This window comes from Gorilla gorilla, chromosome 16 (assembly GCF_029281585.2).
Source record: "Gorilla gorilla gorilla isolate KB3781 chromosome 16, NHGRI_mGorGor1-v2.1_pri, whole genome shotgun sequence".
NCBI lineage: Eukaryota > Metazoa > Chordata > Mammalia > Primates > Hominidae > Gorilla > Gorilla gorilla.
In genome coordinates this window covers 33,701,464-33,717,727 of record NC_073240.2, presented here as the reverse complement: position 1 = coordinate 33,717,727, position 16,264 = coordinate 33,701,464, and the positions used below count along the sequence as shown (strand labels likewise).

Sequence of the window (16,264 nt, the reverse complement as noted above, 5' to 3'; positions counted from 1 at the left end):
TGAAGCTTTTGTCCTTCAAGACGTTTCTCAGCTGAGAATTCTCCATTAGGTATAGCAGTGGAGCTTGTTAAAACTATACTTCACCCTGCCCTCGGTCTCCTAAGATAAGCCAGACAACATTTGCAAAAGCTTTTCAAATATATGAAGAATTTTGGGGAAGCCAAGGCTGGAGGATCGCTTGAGCCCAGGAGTTAGAGACCAGCCTAGGCAACATGGTGAGACCCCCGTCTCTACAAAAAATTAAAAATTAGCTGGGTATGGTGGCACGTACCTGTGGTCCCAGCTAATAGGCTGAACTAGAAGGATCGCTTGGACCTGGAAGGTCAAGGCTGCAGTGAACCATGATTGTGTCAGTGCACTCAAGCATGGGTGACAAAGCAAGGCCCTATCTCCAAAAAAAAAAAACAAAACCTGTGTATATGTGTAGATACACCCATATACAAAGAATCTGATCATGCATGCACACAGAAGAGCTTTAAGCCACAGAGAAAGGTGAGGAAAGGTAATGGGAGGGTGATTGTGTCTTCCATTGCACTGCCTTCTTATCCAGCACCTTCTGATTCACACCCATTGGCATGCCCCCAAAGATGACTTGTCTAATTGCTAGCATGTGTAAATCAAATGGGGACTTCAAATGTAAGTACTTTCATGTGTTCTCCTCTTCCATTTTTCATGGGAGTGGAGTGTCCAAGATCAGGACGACCTGACAATTTTCCTTTGATTCATGAGGCAAAATAGAACCTGGCCCATGCCATAGCCGACCTCATTGCCAATAAGTCCAAAAAGAGATTGTGAAGGCAAGAAAGCACTTCAAAGTCACAAGTCCAAATTTAGGAATAGCAGAGGAGCATTGCTATGATTCTTACTCAGACATCCAATAAAAAAGCTTTTTTTTTTTTTTTCTCATTGATGCTTTGGAATTTCAACTGAAAGTGACAATTGGGAAATATAATGTACTTTTGTTTACCATATCTCTTAGGAAGCTGGAACCGAAAAGAGTGTTTTCCCCTTGCCGGAACCACAGGATTTCTTCCTGGCCTCCCAAGTCAAGTTTGAAGACCTCATAAAAGATTTGAGAAAACTGAAGAGGCAACTAGAAGGTAATAGGAACTGTTCTGCTATTATGATAATAGCTAAGATTACTTTTAAAAAATGTTTTAAGAGGATTATTTAGGTCTGGTTCATAGAGTGGGATTGGTGCAGAGTTCAGCAATGGCACACTACAGCTTTCAGGAAACTTTCCTTCTCTGCACAGTGTGTAGAGGCACTGTATTTTCAAATTGTTCTCTTTTATTAGTGTTGATCATTTGTTTCTTATATCCATATCTTGTTATATCTACATTTTCTAACATTTAGTAGTTATAACATTATTAATGATAATAGCAGTAACCATTTACTAGATGCTTACTGTTGTCTCATATAACAATCTTAATAAGCTGGAACTACACTAAACCCATTTTACAGATGAGAAAAATGAGGCTTAGAGAAGTTAAGTTCACACGGCCAGTAATAGACAGATTTACTGAGCTCTAATCAAGTCTATCCAATTAGAACTCACACATTTTCAAGTTTCTAGTTTCTAGAACTTACACATTAGCTAGTTTACTCTGCTGCTTTAAATATATATATCATACATATTGTACACATACACACATGTTCCTGTATGTTTGGTTTATATATGAATCTAATAATGATGGTAAGGCCCACAGTAAACATTCCATTTTAGTTTAATTTACATTTTTAATTATTCAAAAGAAAATGCTGAAAGCCCCTTTTTGGCTTTTTTAAAAGGTGAAAATATGTCTCACTTGGGCAGGAATTTTCCTTTGGCATTTCTAGAGTCTCGTGTTTTCACTGTGGAGACATGTCCTTGTCCAAGAATATAAATACTTGCCTTGGAGCTTGTATAACTCCAGAGCTCTGCGGAGGATTTAGAGAGCGTGTTAATGTGGAAATGGAGCCCACAGTGCCAGAAGCAGAGCTTGAGGAAATGAAGGGCTTCAACCAGGAATATTTTAACACCAAGACATAAAGTAAACATTTTTAAAATGTTTATTGTGAAAGAGTACTCAGAAACCTAAGTCTGAGGCTGAGAACAGCTTGGAAATGGAAGTAAAGTGGGAAAGATCTGCTCCCGGTGGCAAAGAGAGCCGTTTATTTTTACTTTGGGCATAAAACTTACATGGAAAGGATAATGGTTACAAGTGAATATTTTTATCTTGTATATTATTTTTAAAGGAACCATGTGGGTTTTTTTTTCTTCCATTGATGTGGTTGAATGAATTCAAACAAATGGATGCTTCCTTTAGAAATGCGATATGTGAACTTGCGGTCATTATTTTCTGTCTCCTGAAGAACTGGCGGTTGTATCCTTGTTGAAGTTGAGGAGCTTGATTAATATTGTAATAAAGCATAGTAAGCTACCACCTAGCATTTTTGTCTGTCCCTCTCCATTGGTAGAATTAGGGCCCAGGCTGGTCCTCAGTGTGACAGCAAGAGTTAGCAATGGCAGGGGAGCTTGTTTGCTCCATGGCTGTTCCTGAATGCCCATTCCCTCTTGTCTCTTGGCCCCTTGTAAAACCCTTGGCCTGACCTCTCCTATAGTCTTTGAGCCGAAACCTGATCCCTGTTTGATCTTTTCCCTTCTCCTTCCAGGGGCTGCCTCACTTTGAACGTCCCTGTACGTTTGATGATAAATAGCAAGAGGATAAGAGGAGTGAATTGGGAGGCGAGCAGAGAGACAAGGGTTCCCCCATAGCACCTCACTTTTGTACACCTTCTTTTGTCTAGGGAGGCTCTGAATTGTCATTCCGGATCTCTCAATACTCAACTGACACTTTCCTCAGCCAATTTTAGGAAAATACAAGAGCTTTTGAAGCAGGTAGAGCGGCCTTAGGAAAGAAAACTGAACATTGTCTCAGTTACTTTTCTTCTTTGTACCAGGCTTCACCAAAACACATGAAGGTACCACAAAGGCAAATGAGGAAATGACTCCCCCCACCTCACACACATGGAATATTTAAACAAAAATGCCCTGCTAATCTTTAGAGATGCCAGTGTTTTCAACACATGAAAGGTACCCAGTAAATATTTAAAGAAAATACACACCGTAGGTTCTCTAATGAATTTCTTTTTCTTCTAAATACCATCTGGCAAGATGGCCAGAATCGTGGCGGTCCGTTTCATCTTAACGTTTCCATTCAGGTTTCACCTCCTTCTCCATAAGGCCTTGGTGTGAGCTGAGATTGAATGTTTAATTGAAGAGGACATAATTTTCACACATACAGCAAAGATTTGATGAGGCTTTGAGGTTTATTGTAGCCATTAAAGTGTCGTAGCTGCTGGCAAAATCCCAGAAAATGTCTAAAGCTAAACCAGATGTGATTAGCAAATTTCAAGAAGTATCAGGCCCTAGTTCTCCAGGCAGGCAGAGTCTTTTAGAAAAAAAAAGATAGTATTAACACACCTTAACCTAATGTGAATTAACCTATGGTTATTGGTCATACTAATGTCACTGATTTAAGTAGAAGTTGTCATTAAGCATCTTTCAGAGAGGCAAGAACTTTGAATAGCATTTTTATGCAGGTAAACAGCATGGAATTGATAATAGTATCAGCTGCAATTTATTGTGTATTATTATCTATCAAGTGCTTTATCTATATCACATCTTTTAATTCTACAGTGACCTTGTGAGGCAGATACTATTTTTGACTTCTCACAAGATAAGAAAGCTGAAGTTTGGGGTGCTCAAGTAATTTGCCAGTGTTTCAGAGGTGATGATCTAGCCAAGTTTAGAAACTAGATATGACTCTAAGGCATGTGTTCAATACATATCACGCCTGTGACCCAGAAGTCACCACATCTGATTGGAGATCAGACAGAAAGTTTTGGCATTCAAAATGTGAAGCCTCATGAAGAAAAAAATTACAGAGAGTTACTGAACATATATACACAAGCATGCACACGTGTGCACACACTCCCGAAACCACACATGTAGACTGTCAGATCAGATAGAGTCACAGGAAGGGACTTGCTTTGGGTTGGAATTGGAAAGGGGAAGAAGTCCAGGTAGATGGATTGTCAAATAGACATACAAATAGGCACATTACATAGGACTAAGATCAGGCTTTGAGTTCAGATGTGTATGTTTTACTGGTTCAGTGAAAGTAACACCTTGTCAAGTAGCATAATCGTAGAAAGTATTCACTTTCTCACCTGTAAAATGGGACAGTTATAGGACCTGCATCATAGGAAATAATGTCTGCACAGTTTCTTAGTGAGGGCAGCTTCAATAAAGCTGATTAAGGGCATGTACCTTTCACTGGAAAGTGCACAGCCTGTATAATCAGCCGGTGTTGCTGAGAGGCCAGCTGGCTATGTTTGTGGAGTATCTAATTCACAGAGCACTTGTGCTTGCTTCTCTACATTGTAAAGAGAGAACCAAGTTCTTGGTGCTTGGGAACATGTTCCATATTTTGTTTATTCTACATCCCTTAACAAGACAATAATTTCAGTTTCCCTGATACTGTGAAGTTGTAAGAAATAATTGAGAAAACACAAACAATGGCAATAGTTACTTTCATTCTCCCTCTTTGTCCTTGCTGGCTGGAACTCTCAGGGTATTCTTACCCACCCATATGTGGTAGGCAGAATAATGCCCCCCAAAGATGTGCAAACCCTAATCCCTAGAATCTGTGAACATGTTGCCTTACATGGCAAAAAGGGACTTTGCTGATGTTGACATGGGGAGATTATCCTGGACCGTCCAAGTGGGCCTAATCTAATCACATCAATCTTTAAATTCAGTCTTTAAACGCTGAGGACTTTCCCTGGCTGTGATCAGAGGGAGATATAACGACATAAGAATGATCAGAGAGATGTAATGTCGCTGGCTTTGAAGATGGAGGAAGTGGGCCATGAGCCAAGGAATGTGGGAAGCCTCTAGAAGTGGAAAAGGCAAGGAACAGATTCTCCCTAGAGCCTCTAAAAGGGAGTACAGCCCTGTCAGCACCTTGAGTTTAGCCTGTGAGTCCCATGTCAGACTTCTAACATATAGAACTAAAAGGTGATATATTTGTGTTGTTTTAAGCCTCCTAAGTTTGTGCTAATTTATTATAGTAGCAATCAAAAACTAATACACCAAGGAGTGGACTCTTCTTTCTGATTGCACCAGTTAATACCAGAGACAGACACACACACATACACAAACACACACATGTGCGTGCAGCATTGCTGAAACTATAGATGTAGGATTCCTCAAATAGTAGCACCTAAAAATATTACCTGAAACGTGAACTGGAACTGTTGTTCTCTGAAAGAGTCTATGATCAAATAAACCTGGACATGCTCTGTACGAAAATCATATCCTAGGGATTCAAAGTACATGAGCTTATTAAAGCCTCTGGGAAGTTCTGTAGTTAAAAAAAAGTTTAATGCTGTTTAAAACAGTATTTCCTAACTTAAAGCATGAAACATTGGCTTGCTTTCTTTTCCCTTTCATTGTCTATTTAGTAATATTTTTACAGAGCATAAGTTGTGTAAAAGGTACTTTAAGAAGAAAGGATATTGATTGTACTAGCAACACGGTTGTTGGTAAAATGATATTACTGGGTCCTGCCTGCAGGAGTCAGGATCCCTAGTAACGTAGGGGAGGGCAGGTCTGACTTAGCAGAAACAAGGCCACATGTCATTACTTACCACTTGATCTCATTCTTTTTGTTTTTTTTTTTTTTTTTTATTTTTTGAGATAGGTTCTTGCTCTATTGCCCAGGCTTGAGAGTAACAGCACAATCATGGCTCACTGAAACCTCAATATTCTGAGCTCCAGCAGTCCTCCTACCTCAGCCTCCTAAGCAGCTGGGACTACAGATGTATACCACCACGCCCAGCTAATTTTGTAAATTGTATTTTTTGTAGAGACAGGGTCTCACCGTGTTGCCTAGGCTAGTCTCAAATTTCCTGGGCTCAAGCGATCCTCCAGCCTTGGCCTCCCATAGTGCCAGGATTACAGGCATGAGCCACCACTAGACCTGATCTTACCCTTGATCAGTTTTGTTTTCATTTTGATTTGGGGTTATGTGTGATGTCCTTTTCTCTTCCTATTACTGCAGTTGATCAAGAGTTGACTATGAGTAGGAGGGAGGAATGCTAAGAACTGGTTGCTAATCTAATGGATATTCAACTTTGTGTTACTGTGGAAGGGGAAGCGGTTCCTCTGTCCCTGCTCTTCAGCAGCTTTTAATGCAAGTTTGCCTCGTTACCATCCTCTTTGATTCTGGCTTCTTACAGCCATGCTGGCTCTTGTTCCGTCAGGAATCAATGTATCTGTCCACTCTGATGAAAGTGTGGCCCTTGCCTGAGTCAGTCAGTACTACTGGGCCCCAAAGAGAATTTAAGAAAGTGTTTCCTGTTGATATTATCTTAGGAAGCAAAATGGTTCTTCCTTACTCTTAGGGTTGTCAAATTTATTAAATAAAATTCAGGAGACCCAATACTTTTCTTTCAGGATTTTTTTTTAATGTAAGTGTATCTCAAATATTGCGTGGTACACACTTACACTAAAAAATTTTTTCTTATCTGAAATTCAAATTTAACTTGGTGTACTGTTTTTTATCTGGCATGTCTGTAGAGAATCTAAAAGCAATAATAAAGTCAACTAGAAGTCAGTTCGTTTTTTATTATCATTACGCACTAACAATTCTAAACAATGGCAGCAATAAAATTCTCCTCCCTACCAGTGTAGACCGTGGACAAAGGGTCTATAAATATGGTTAAGGGTGTGGCGCGTGTCCATTTCCACCATCACTAATGACAACACTTACCATTTAATGAGCACTTAATACCAGCAAATTTGCTTACATCATTTCTATTTCTTAAAACTCCTTCAAAGTAAGTGTTATTACCTATGTTGTTACAGTAAGGAAGTGGAAGTTACTTTGCTACTACTGGCAAAGCTGAAATTTGAAACAGGTTTATCTGTGCCATACTTTGTTCCTTTACAGTTTGCAGGCTCACCCTAAAAGCACAAAAAATGTGATCCAGAATGATAAAGTTTGAAGAATAAGCCCCACTTCATTCTGTGGCTCATCTTCTAAAGGGACTACAGATAAAAATTGGATTGAATTCAGGCTTTCTCTTGTCTCTACATACAACCACTCAACCGATCTGCCTATTGTAATCTGTCTCCTTCCACCTCCTGCCTGTCAATATTTTTCAGTTTCTCTGACTCCCTCTCTGTCTCTCTGACATTGACCTAGCCTCTGTTTTATTCCTTCGTGACCCAAAAGAAAGCATACTAGTCTGATGTGGCTAACTGAACTAATAGCAGAGGACTAAAGGGCCACCCCTGGGCAACCTGCAAGGTTTTGTTATCTCTTCTATGTGTGGAAATTAGATGTATTGGGCTCCTGATGTAGATGAGAAGGTAAGGGAATTTTCCAGAACTTGTCAAGTCACATAACAGGGTGAACTGTGCTTCCTGTGCTCAAGACCAGCCCTGACCCTGCAAAACGAATGACCTCTGCCACCTGGTGTCATCAAGTGACTTTCCCTCCATGAGAGTTTAAATGCTTCTTGTAAGAGGAAAAAAGACAAAAATTAGATCTTGTCATGAGGGTGAAAATTTTCTTTAATTACTAATTAAAACATGGCCCATAAACAACAATATGGTTCTAGTAAGGGGGAAAAGTCACTTTGGAAACCTTTTGGAGGACTTTGGTGGAAACATCGTTGATTGAACACTCATCTAGGACTGAACACTCATGGAATTTCAGTTCCTTCTGAAAATTTCTAGAACGATAGTAGAATTCTTTAAAAGCATCAGTTTTAAAGCATAGAGAGAACCACAAAATTTTTGAAACTCAAAAACAGATGGATACATGATAAATGAATTAATCAAACAAGAAAGCTGAATTCTAATCCAGGAGTGATAGGAGGTGAGAAGCAATCCAACTTTTACTATAAGACTTACACGTACCACAAGTTTGTGCATATTTATACAAACATGCAGAAAGTCATACATATTTGTACATAAATTAATCAATACAGTCATTTAAAATTTCTAAAAATGTTGGATGAGTTCCTAATTTTAAAAGGCCTAAAAAGTTTTAATGTTTTAATAATAGTATAAATCTGTTTTACTCCCCCATATTTGATTAATATACAAAATATACAAAAAAATATGCAAAAACAAAAAACCCCGCAATGAAATGAAGCTTTGTGAATGGCAGTTAAGTTTCAGTGGCAGAGGCTGGGGTGTTGAAAATAGCACTGAACTAGGATTTAGGAGACAAAAGTTTAAAGTTAAATCTGCCACTTACCATGTGATATTTGACTAATATGGGGGAAGTAAAACAGATTTATACTATTACTAGAACATTTCAGAACACTTAGGACAAAAAGAAAAGCTCACCCCCTTCTAGGAGTAGGTGGGATGTGGGGATGGTAATCCATCCCCACACAGTCAGGAAACAGAATGACTTCAGACTTTTCAATAGTATTACTAAAAGCTACAGATGCATCAGGATTCTGAAGAAAAATTATTCCCAGTCCAGAACCTTATATCCACCAAACTGTTAGTCAAATATGAGGACAGATTAAAAACATTTTGAGACATGCAATTTCTCAAAATACTTATCTCCCATACAGTTACCTTCAGGATGCTACTAAAGAAAGTGCTGTCCCATTAAAGAGGAAGACATAGGTCACAGGAAATAAAAATTCCAATGGAGAAGGAAGGTGAATGGAGCCTCCAGCATAGAGAAAAAGCCCAGGATGACAGCCAGACATTGAAAGAAAACATTTCAGATTTGATTAAGTCAAAAGCATCATGGAGAAGACTCTTAAGGAATACACAATTAATACATCTAATATATCTGAATGTTTGGACAAGAGATTTTATACAACTAGTAACAAGTGTGAGGTTCATTTAACGCTAAGCTCATAGAAAACAAACTAAATCAGAAAAAAAAATTCTGAGAGCAAGTGTGAGAGAAAGAGGAAATGTGCGGGAAATGTGGAATAATCAGAGTTTCCATATATCAGCTGGGACTACGAGTTGTTTTTGCAAAGTCATAATAATGTCAACAGCAAACGCTAGTCTAACCAAGTCATGGTACCATGTGCTATGTTGGGATGATGGAAGTGAAGAGGCTGAAGAGGCGGGAGTGGAGGAAAGAACTACATCATTTATAGCTGATAAAGAGAAAAATAAAAAAAAACAATAGAAGCTTGTTAGAGACATACTACTAAGCACCAAATAATCACATAAAATTGGTAAAAGGAGGTAGCCTCTGAGGAGGAAGAATTGAGGAAATGGTGGGGTGGAGATGGGGGACTGCTGTTCTTAAAGTGCATAGAATGCACTGATTCTTTAAACTGCGTGCACGTATAACTTTGACAAATACATAAAAAAAAAAAAAATCCCACAATGAAACAAAGCATTTGTGAATTTGTTAAGTTTCAATGACAGAGGCTGGTGTGTTGAAAATAGTACTGAACTGAGATTTAGGAGATGTAAGTTTAAAGTTAATTCTGCCTCTTACCACGTGATAAACCATGCACTTTGCCACATCACTTAGCCTCTGTGACTCTCAACTGAAAAAAAAATGGAGCCGATCATACTTCTGGACTCTGCCTAAGACAAAGGGATATTGAAAGGGTCAGATGAGGCAATGCCTGAGGAAGTACCTCAGGAGGTGTGAGGTAGTGCTTAAATTCCTGAGAGGCCTTGGAGTCTGCACTTTACTCAATGGATGCTGGTGTGTTCTAGAAGGGAGAGCAGGGTATTGATCATTAGGACAAGTCTGGCTAATTTATCACCTTTTGGGAAGCTCCAGAAGACATGACTTGAATGATTATTGACCATGTCTAATTTATTAGCTCTTTCCTCCTTCACAGCCCATTTGTCCACAGCAGTAGTTTACTAAGTCTGAGCTCTGGTACGAGACTGGATACATTAGCCAGAGTCCTGACCATGTTGCCATGGTGTTAAAAATATTTAGTTTTGCAAGCAAAGGTTTAGAAATAATAAAAAAAACTTTGATATGATTTATTTTTGTAAAATGATTTCAACAAAACAGACCTAAGGAACTGGGGTAAGTATTTCAGAAAAGCAGTGGGTGTAAAATGTGGATCGGCATGGTGACTTTTGATGCAAAGCATTCAATTAATTGAGCATGGTGACTAAAGGTCACACATTTCCCAAATGAAATGCCTTCAAAGACAAGTTGTACAGAAAGGAGAGAGGAAACTGAAACTTGATTCATCCGTTTAATTAATGGAAGAAGTTTGTGTTTTCCTTTGAAGCTGCGATTGTGACATTTCTAGGTGGGAAGGATGAGTTATGTTGTCCCGGTTTCCTCCTCTCAGTTTGCACCCTCTATTTCTACCCTCTATTTTATAAAAACACGTGGTTAATAGAATGTGTTTTGCTGAGTTTTTTTCTTTGACAAGAAACATAAAATATTGAAATAAAAGCTGCAATCATAGAAAAGTCTGGGTCAGAAGTCCTGAATTCATATCCTTGCTTCACAAGCTTTGTAACCCTTGGCAAATCATTTCATCCCTGACATTTCAGTATCCTCATATAAAAGTGAGTGTAAGGCTACCTGCTCCACTGATTGTTTAAGAGGATTTACTGAGATCCCACAAAGGAAGTCCCTTTTCATAGCATATGCCAAATGTGTCATACTTTTCCTTGATTCCTTTTGTGCTCTCATGTCTGACAGCTAGTCCTGTTGACTCTAACTTCAAAAAGTGTCTGGAATCAATTCACTGCTCTCCATCTCCACACCTACTGCTTTTGTAATCCAAGCTACCACCTTCTCACCTGGCCCATATCAAGCAGGTTTCTCTGCTTCCAGTCTTGCTCTTCCTTTCTCTCCACCTGCCGCATAGGTCACAGCATTCTGTTATTTCATCTTCATTCCTCTTGGAATCAAATCCAACCTCATACTCATGCCGTACAAACTGATTTAACCACGTCTGCCTTTCCAGTCCTCTCTCACACCACTCACCCCTCCTGCCCACTAAACTCCAGCCACACAGGCCTTCTTTGTGTTCCAACACGATGTACTTGTTCCTGCTCTAGGATCATCGCAGTAGTGGGTCCCTCTCCTAGAAAGCCCTTCTGCCAGACAGGCCCGTGCTTTGAGCCTTCCTTGCCCACCCACTCTTCAGGAGGCACTTTGAATAGGTACTGTCTATTACAGCCTTCGTTTTTCGTATTACTTTCACATATTCATATTTCATATTATTTTCTATTTATTTGTTTGTAAATTTTCTCTTCCTCCACCAGCTTCATGAAGGCAGATATATGACCTTTTTTATGTTTATATTTACTGTGCTGGTCAGCACTTTCCACGTATTTGTTGTCAATTAATATTTGTTAAATGGGTAAATGAATGAATGAGCAAGTGAACAATGGAAGAAATGACTCAACTTCAGATAATCGCTGACTCTGCTATTAGTGAGAAATTAGATCACTTCCTTATGGCCAAAGATGTCAGATAAGCATCCGTGAGTAGAATCTTTTAGAGGGACAGATTTTAAAGCTGTCTGAAGAGAAAACTGATGGCCTTGAGCAGTAGTGGGTTCCTCACCCACTGCTTGCTGGAAGATTGTATTATGTGGGTGGGTAGAGGAGGTACCGTTAGACAAGTAGTTTGCTAGATGATTTTGAAGATATATTCCAACTCCTGAATTTCTGAGATGATTATTCTTACTATGCTATTTCAGTGCATTCTATAATTCTCCTTGTTCATGAAGGGTTACTGTATTGAATTCCTCCCTAGACTGACTTCGTTAATTAGAACAACTGAAAAATCCTAGGAATTCTGACCATTTACAAGATTTTTTTTTTAAAAAGTCAACTGTAAAATTATATCAGGCTTGCATCTCAGGTATTCTCTTTGTAAATGACTGTGAACAATCTCTTGAATTAATTCATGCCTCAAAAATTCTTGTGTCGATACCATCTATCCTTTTTTTTTTTTTTTTTTCCTGAAACAGAATATTGTTCTGCCACACAGGCTGGAGTGCAGTGGCGCAATCTCAGCTCACTGCAACTTCCGCCTCCCAGGTTCAAGCGATTCTCCTGCCTCAGCCTGCCGAGTAGCTGGGACTACAGGCACCTGCCAGCATGCCCAGCTAATTTTTTGTATTTTTACTAGAGACTGGTTTTCATCATATTGGCCAAGCTGGTCTCAAACTCCTGACTTCAGGTGATCCACCTGCCTTTGGCATCCCAAAGTGCTGGGATTACAGGCGTGAGCCACCATGCCCAGCCGATACCATCTGTCTTTATAGAGCAGAGCGCTTATCCAGTGTGGTAGGTTAATGGAAAAATTGGCCAAAATTGGGAATCATGGAAGATGACACTTGTATCCCTTAACACTTTAACTTACAACAAATTAAATGTTGTATCCTTTGTCTGTCTTCTGATGCAGAGATGAAGCCTTTACTTGAATTATGAATATCTGTCGAATGCAGTCCTATAGGTCTTCCCTACATACTCCGTAATGACAGCATCTGTAATTTCCCTACTGTATTTTTAAAGTTCAGTAAAGACTCTTGCAAATATCACCATAGAATCTTTGTAGATATTTATAATTGTTCTCAATCTTTTAAAACTGTGTTTCCCACACTTTTTAAACAGTACACTTTAATTTTTATTTTGGAATAATTTTTAAATTGCAGAAAAGTTGCAAAGAGTAGAGAGTTCTCATATAGCTCTTGTCAGTTACTTTGCCCATTCTTGGCGTCTCACATTGCTGTGATCCATTTGTTAAAACTGAGAAACTGGCAATGATACATTTAGATTGACTGAATGCTAGTTTTTATATGGATTTCACTGGTTTTTCCATTTTTGTCCCCTTTCTGTTCCAGGACCTAATCCTGACTACCACATTGCATTTAGTTGCCATTTTTCCCCAGTTTCCCCTGGCCTTCTATACCTACATTTACCAGCAATATTTTAGCTTCTTTCATTAAAACTTATAGAAATAGTACCTTTTGACAGTCATATATGTAGTTTACCATCAAGTCATTAAATTACATAATTTCAATAAAAAGAACAACAGGAATAAACAGGTTTAGAAACAACACAAGTGCTTTTGATCAGGATTCTGCTCGATAGCTGGAAGACTGAATCAAGTATGAGGACTGGAAAATAGCATTAATTTGGCAAGTTCATTAACAAAGTATCCTTGATATTTCCTGTTTTTTTGGTTTTTTAAAGGTACTCTTGTAATTATAATGGTGATACTTTACCTGCCTATGGTGCTTCATCCTCCCAAGTGAGTAGGGCAGGCATATGCAGCTTGGAAAACAGAGTCTTCGAGATAGGAAGCAGCATGGCCAGGACCACCCAGCCAGGCACAGAACTCAGGTCCTTGACTGCCAAGCCAGCGCCCAAGCTACCATACCATGAGCTTGTATTGGGTCAAAACATTTTCTTCACAGAAATAGAGTAGTGGGTAGTTTTGTGAATATCAAAATACTTTTTCTGCCTAAGTAAGTTGTATATCTTTGACTCTGTGGAAGATTCACAATCCACAGAGAGATTCTTCTCATGTCAGTCAACCAAATGAGTGAAGTTAGAGGGAGACCTCCTTAGCCCCTGCAAAGGGGACTGGAGTTTTTGCCAATATCCTTATCTCTCCTAGATTCTTTCCCAGATAGCTCAGCCTCAGCTGGCTCCTAGGTGGATAGGGGCCATGAACTGCGACTCTACCTTTTAATACTCCTGGAAAGATCACAGACCTAACAGGAAATTGACAGCCCTGGTTCCAGTCTCTGCCATGCCACTTACTAACCTAACCTCCTGGTAGGCCTTTTCCCCATTTGAAATGACAGGATCCCAGTGGTGGCACTTGGTGATTTTTTTTTAGCTTTTATTCCTTACAGTTGAGAAAGCATTCACATAGGTGTCCCCTGGTTTTTTCTAGAACTTTCCTGTAGATGGTGAAAGTAGGAGGCGGCATATTATAAGGGCAGGGGGTCTGTTACCCCTGGATTCAGATCCTGACTCAGCTACTTACTGTCTGTGTGACTTTACTAATACTCACCAAAAAGGGGGGACAATAGCAGGAAAACTTTCGTAGGGTAAAATGAGATAACACATAAAGCAGGCTGAGGGCTAAGACACCCTTGGCCATTTAAGGGCCATTTGCTTTTGATTATACAGTTTGAAAATTTGTTGTTGTTTTCAAGGAATTACTGAGCGAGAGATAACTGGCAATATGTCCAAGTCAGCATGGAGGACCAGGACCCGCTGGACCAGAAACTTTTCCTCTGCCATAGTAAACAGAAAGGGGAAACACCCAAGGAACATTTATAATGGCTAATGTACTAACAGTGCTAATTTGGTTGTGTTTTTAAACCTTTTCTGGACCATTTTGATGGTCTTTAAAAAGTGTCATCAAATCTCCGGGTATCAAAGAAAAAAAATCTACAGAATACGAGACAGATCTTATTTGACCTTTTCAATCAGTTAATTTGTTCAGCAAATATTTATTCTTAGCACTGAGTTCACTGCGAATTTTAAATAAACTCACTGAAAGATCAAGTCCTTTATAAACACATTTTAAGGGTAAGTTTTATCCCCATTTTCTAGGGGAGAGATTTATTCCTACTTCTGATTTCTCTTCTGCTCAGGAACAGGAATCTGACTGTACCTGAGAACAGAGATAATACTTGTCAGTCTGTTAGAGGGTATACAGAGGGAAGGTATATAGAATTTTCCCTCCAGCTGTTCTGAAGATTCATAAAAACATCTGCAAAGCCCTTCCTCGCTGTGATCCTGAAGAGAATCAACTGATACTTGCCACCTTGGTTTCAAGGCATTATATACCTTGGAATTACAAACATCTAATTTTTTTTTCAATCCATGACATACCTTTTCCTAACTCCACCAAATTCCAAAATTGAGTGTTTAAGCTGGGCGTGATATTCGCTATATATAGCTAATATAGGCCGGGCTTGGTGGCTCACACCTGTAATCCCAGCACTTTGGGAGGCCGAGGCAGGCAGATCACGAAGTCAGGAGTTTGAGACCAGCCTGACCAACATAGCGAAATCCCGTCTCTACTAAAAGTACAAAAAATTAGCTGGGCGTGGTGGCAGGCACCTGTAATCCAAGCTACTCGGGAGGCTAAGGCAGGAGAATCGCTTGAACCCAGGAGGCAGAGGTCACAGTGAGCCGACATCGCGCCATTGCACTGCAGCCTGGTGACTGACAGTGCAAGACTCCGTGTCAAAAAAAAAAAAACAAACTAAAATTGTGAATCATAACCAATGGCATATTCATTAATGAAATGGAGTAAAAATAAAAAGGCAGCTAATCTAGGAATAATTGAATGATGGAGCGGTTTTGCTGAGTCGTTACATATACCTGACTCATCCCAAAGACAGAGACAAATTCCTTGCGCTCCCCAGGCCAACAGGAGATAGCTTGGAGGGGCCTCCATGACTTTTAAGTTTTATCACCTAGTCTTATTAACATCAGGGCTGAAGATGTTAGAGGGTTTAATAGGCATTTCAGAATCTGTGACACCTAGCCTCTCTCAGTGGATACTATTTATTTGTCATTTCAGCCATCTTGTTCTTCTCAACATCAGCCCTGCCCAGAACTCCCCCTCTCCTCTAGCAGTCCCCCATCCTTCCTGAGATGCTTACACACGCTCACTTTACGTATAACCACGTAATAGCCTCCTGTTAAAGGCTTCAGCAGCTCATCTTCTCTAGCCTGACAGGCCCTAGGATGCAGACTACCAGGGGCTGCTGGACCAGAAACTGTCCCTGTGCCATAACTCAAGAGAGAGGTAGGATCAATGACAGATTTACAGGAGAGCACAGTTTTAAATAGCTGAGATCAGTGTCTGGAGGCTTCCCGTTAATACCACTAACGGCATCCAGCAAGCGAGACTATTGGCCACTTTGTTACCCACTCTAAACTGTTTCTGATCTTCAACTCTATTTTCAAACACATCCTAAGAAATCCCTACTCCCCCAAAATTGACAATGCAGCCTTCTTTATATGAAACCTTGTTTATAGGCCACAATTCTCCCGACAGATTTACAAGTGTCTGTGGAGTTTTAAAAGACGATTGCTTAACAGGCATTAAGTGAGACACATAGGACTGTGTAAATATTTTAGCTGGAATAGGATTTTTTTAAATGTCTGAGCCAAATATTGCATTAAATCTGAAGACAGTGGCAAACTGATTAGCAGTGGCTGCCAGCTCCATGCTTTGCCAGTGATTCT

The 16,264-nt window shown here is 39.6% G+C and overlaps 1 protein-coding gene across 8 annotated transcripts in view; it reads left to right on the top strand.

Moving 5' to 3' along the window:
• Window positions 1-16,264, top strand: part of FMN1 (formin 1) — a 423,460-nt gene that overhangs the window by 307,440 nt on the left and 99,756 nt on the right. For all 8 annotated transcript variants that reach the window (XM_031002405.3, XM_055363225.2, XM_031002406.3 and 5 more), the window contains one exon: window positions 980-1,100. In XM_031002405.3, coding sequence (XP_030858265.3) covers window positions 980-1,100 — 121 coding nt within the window. The remainder of the gene's footprint in view (window positions 1-979; window positions 1,101-16,264) is intronic.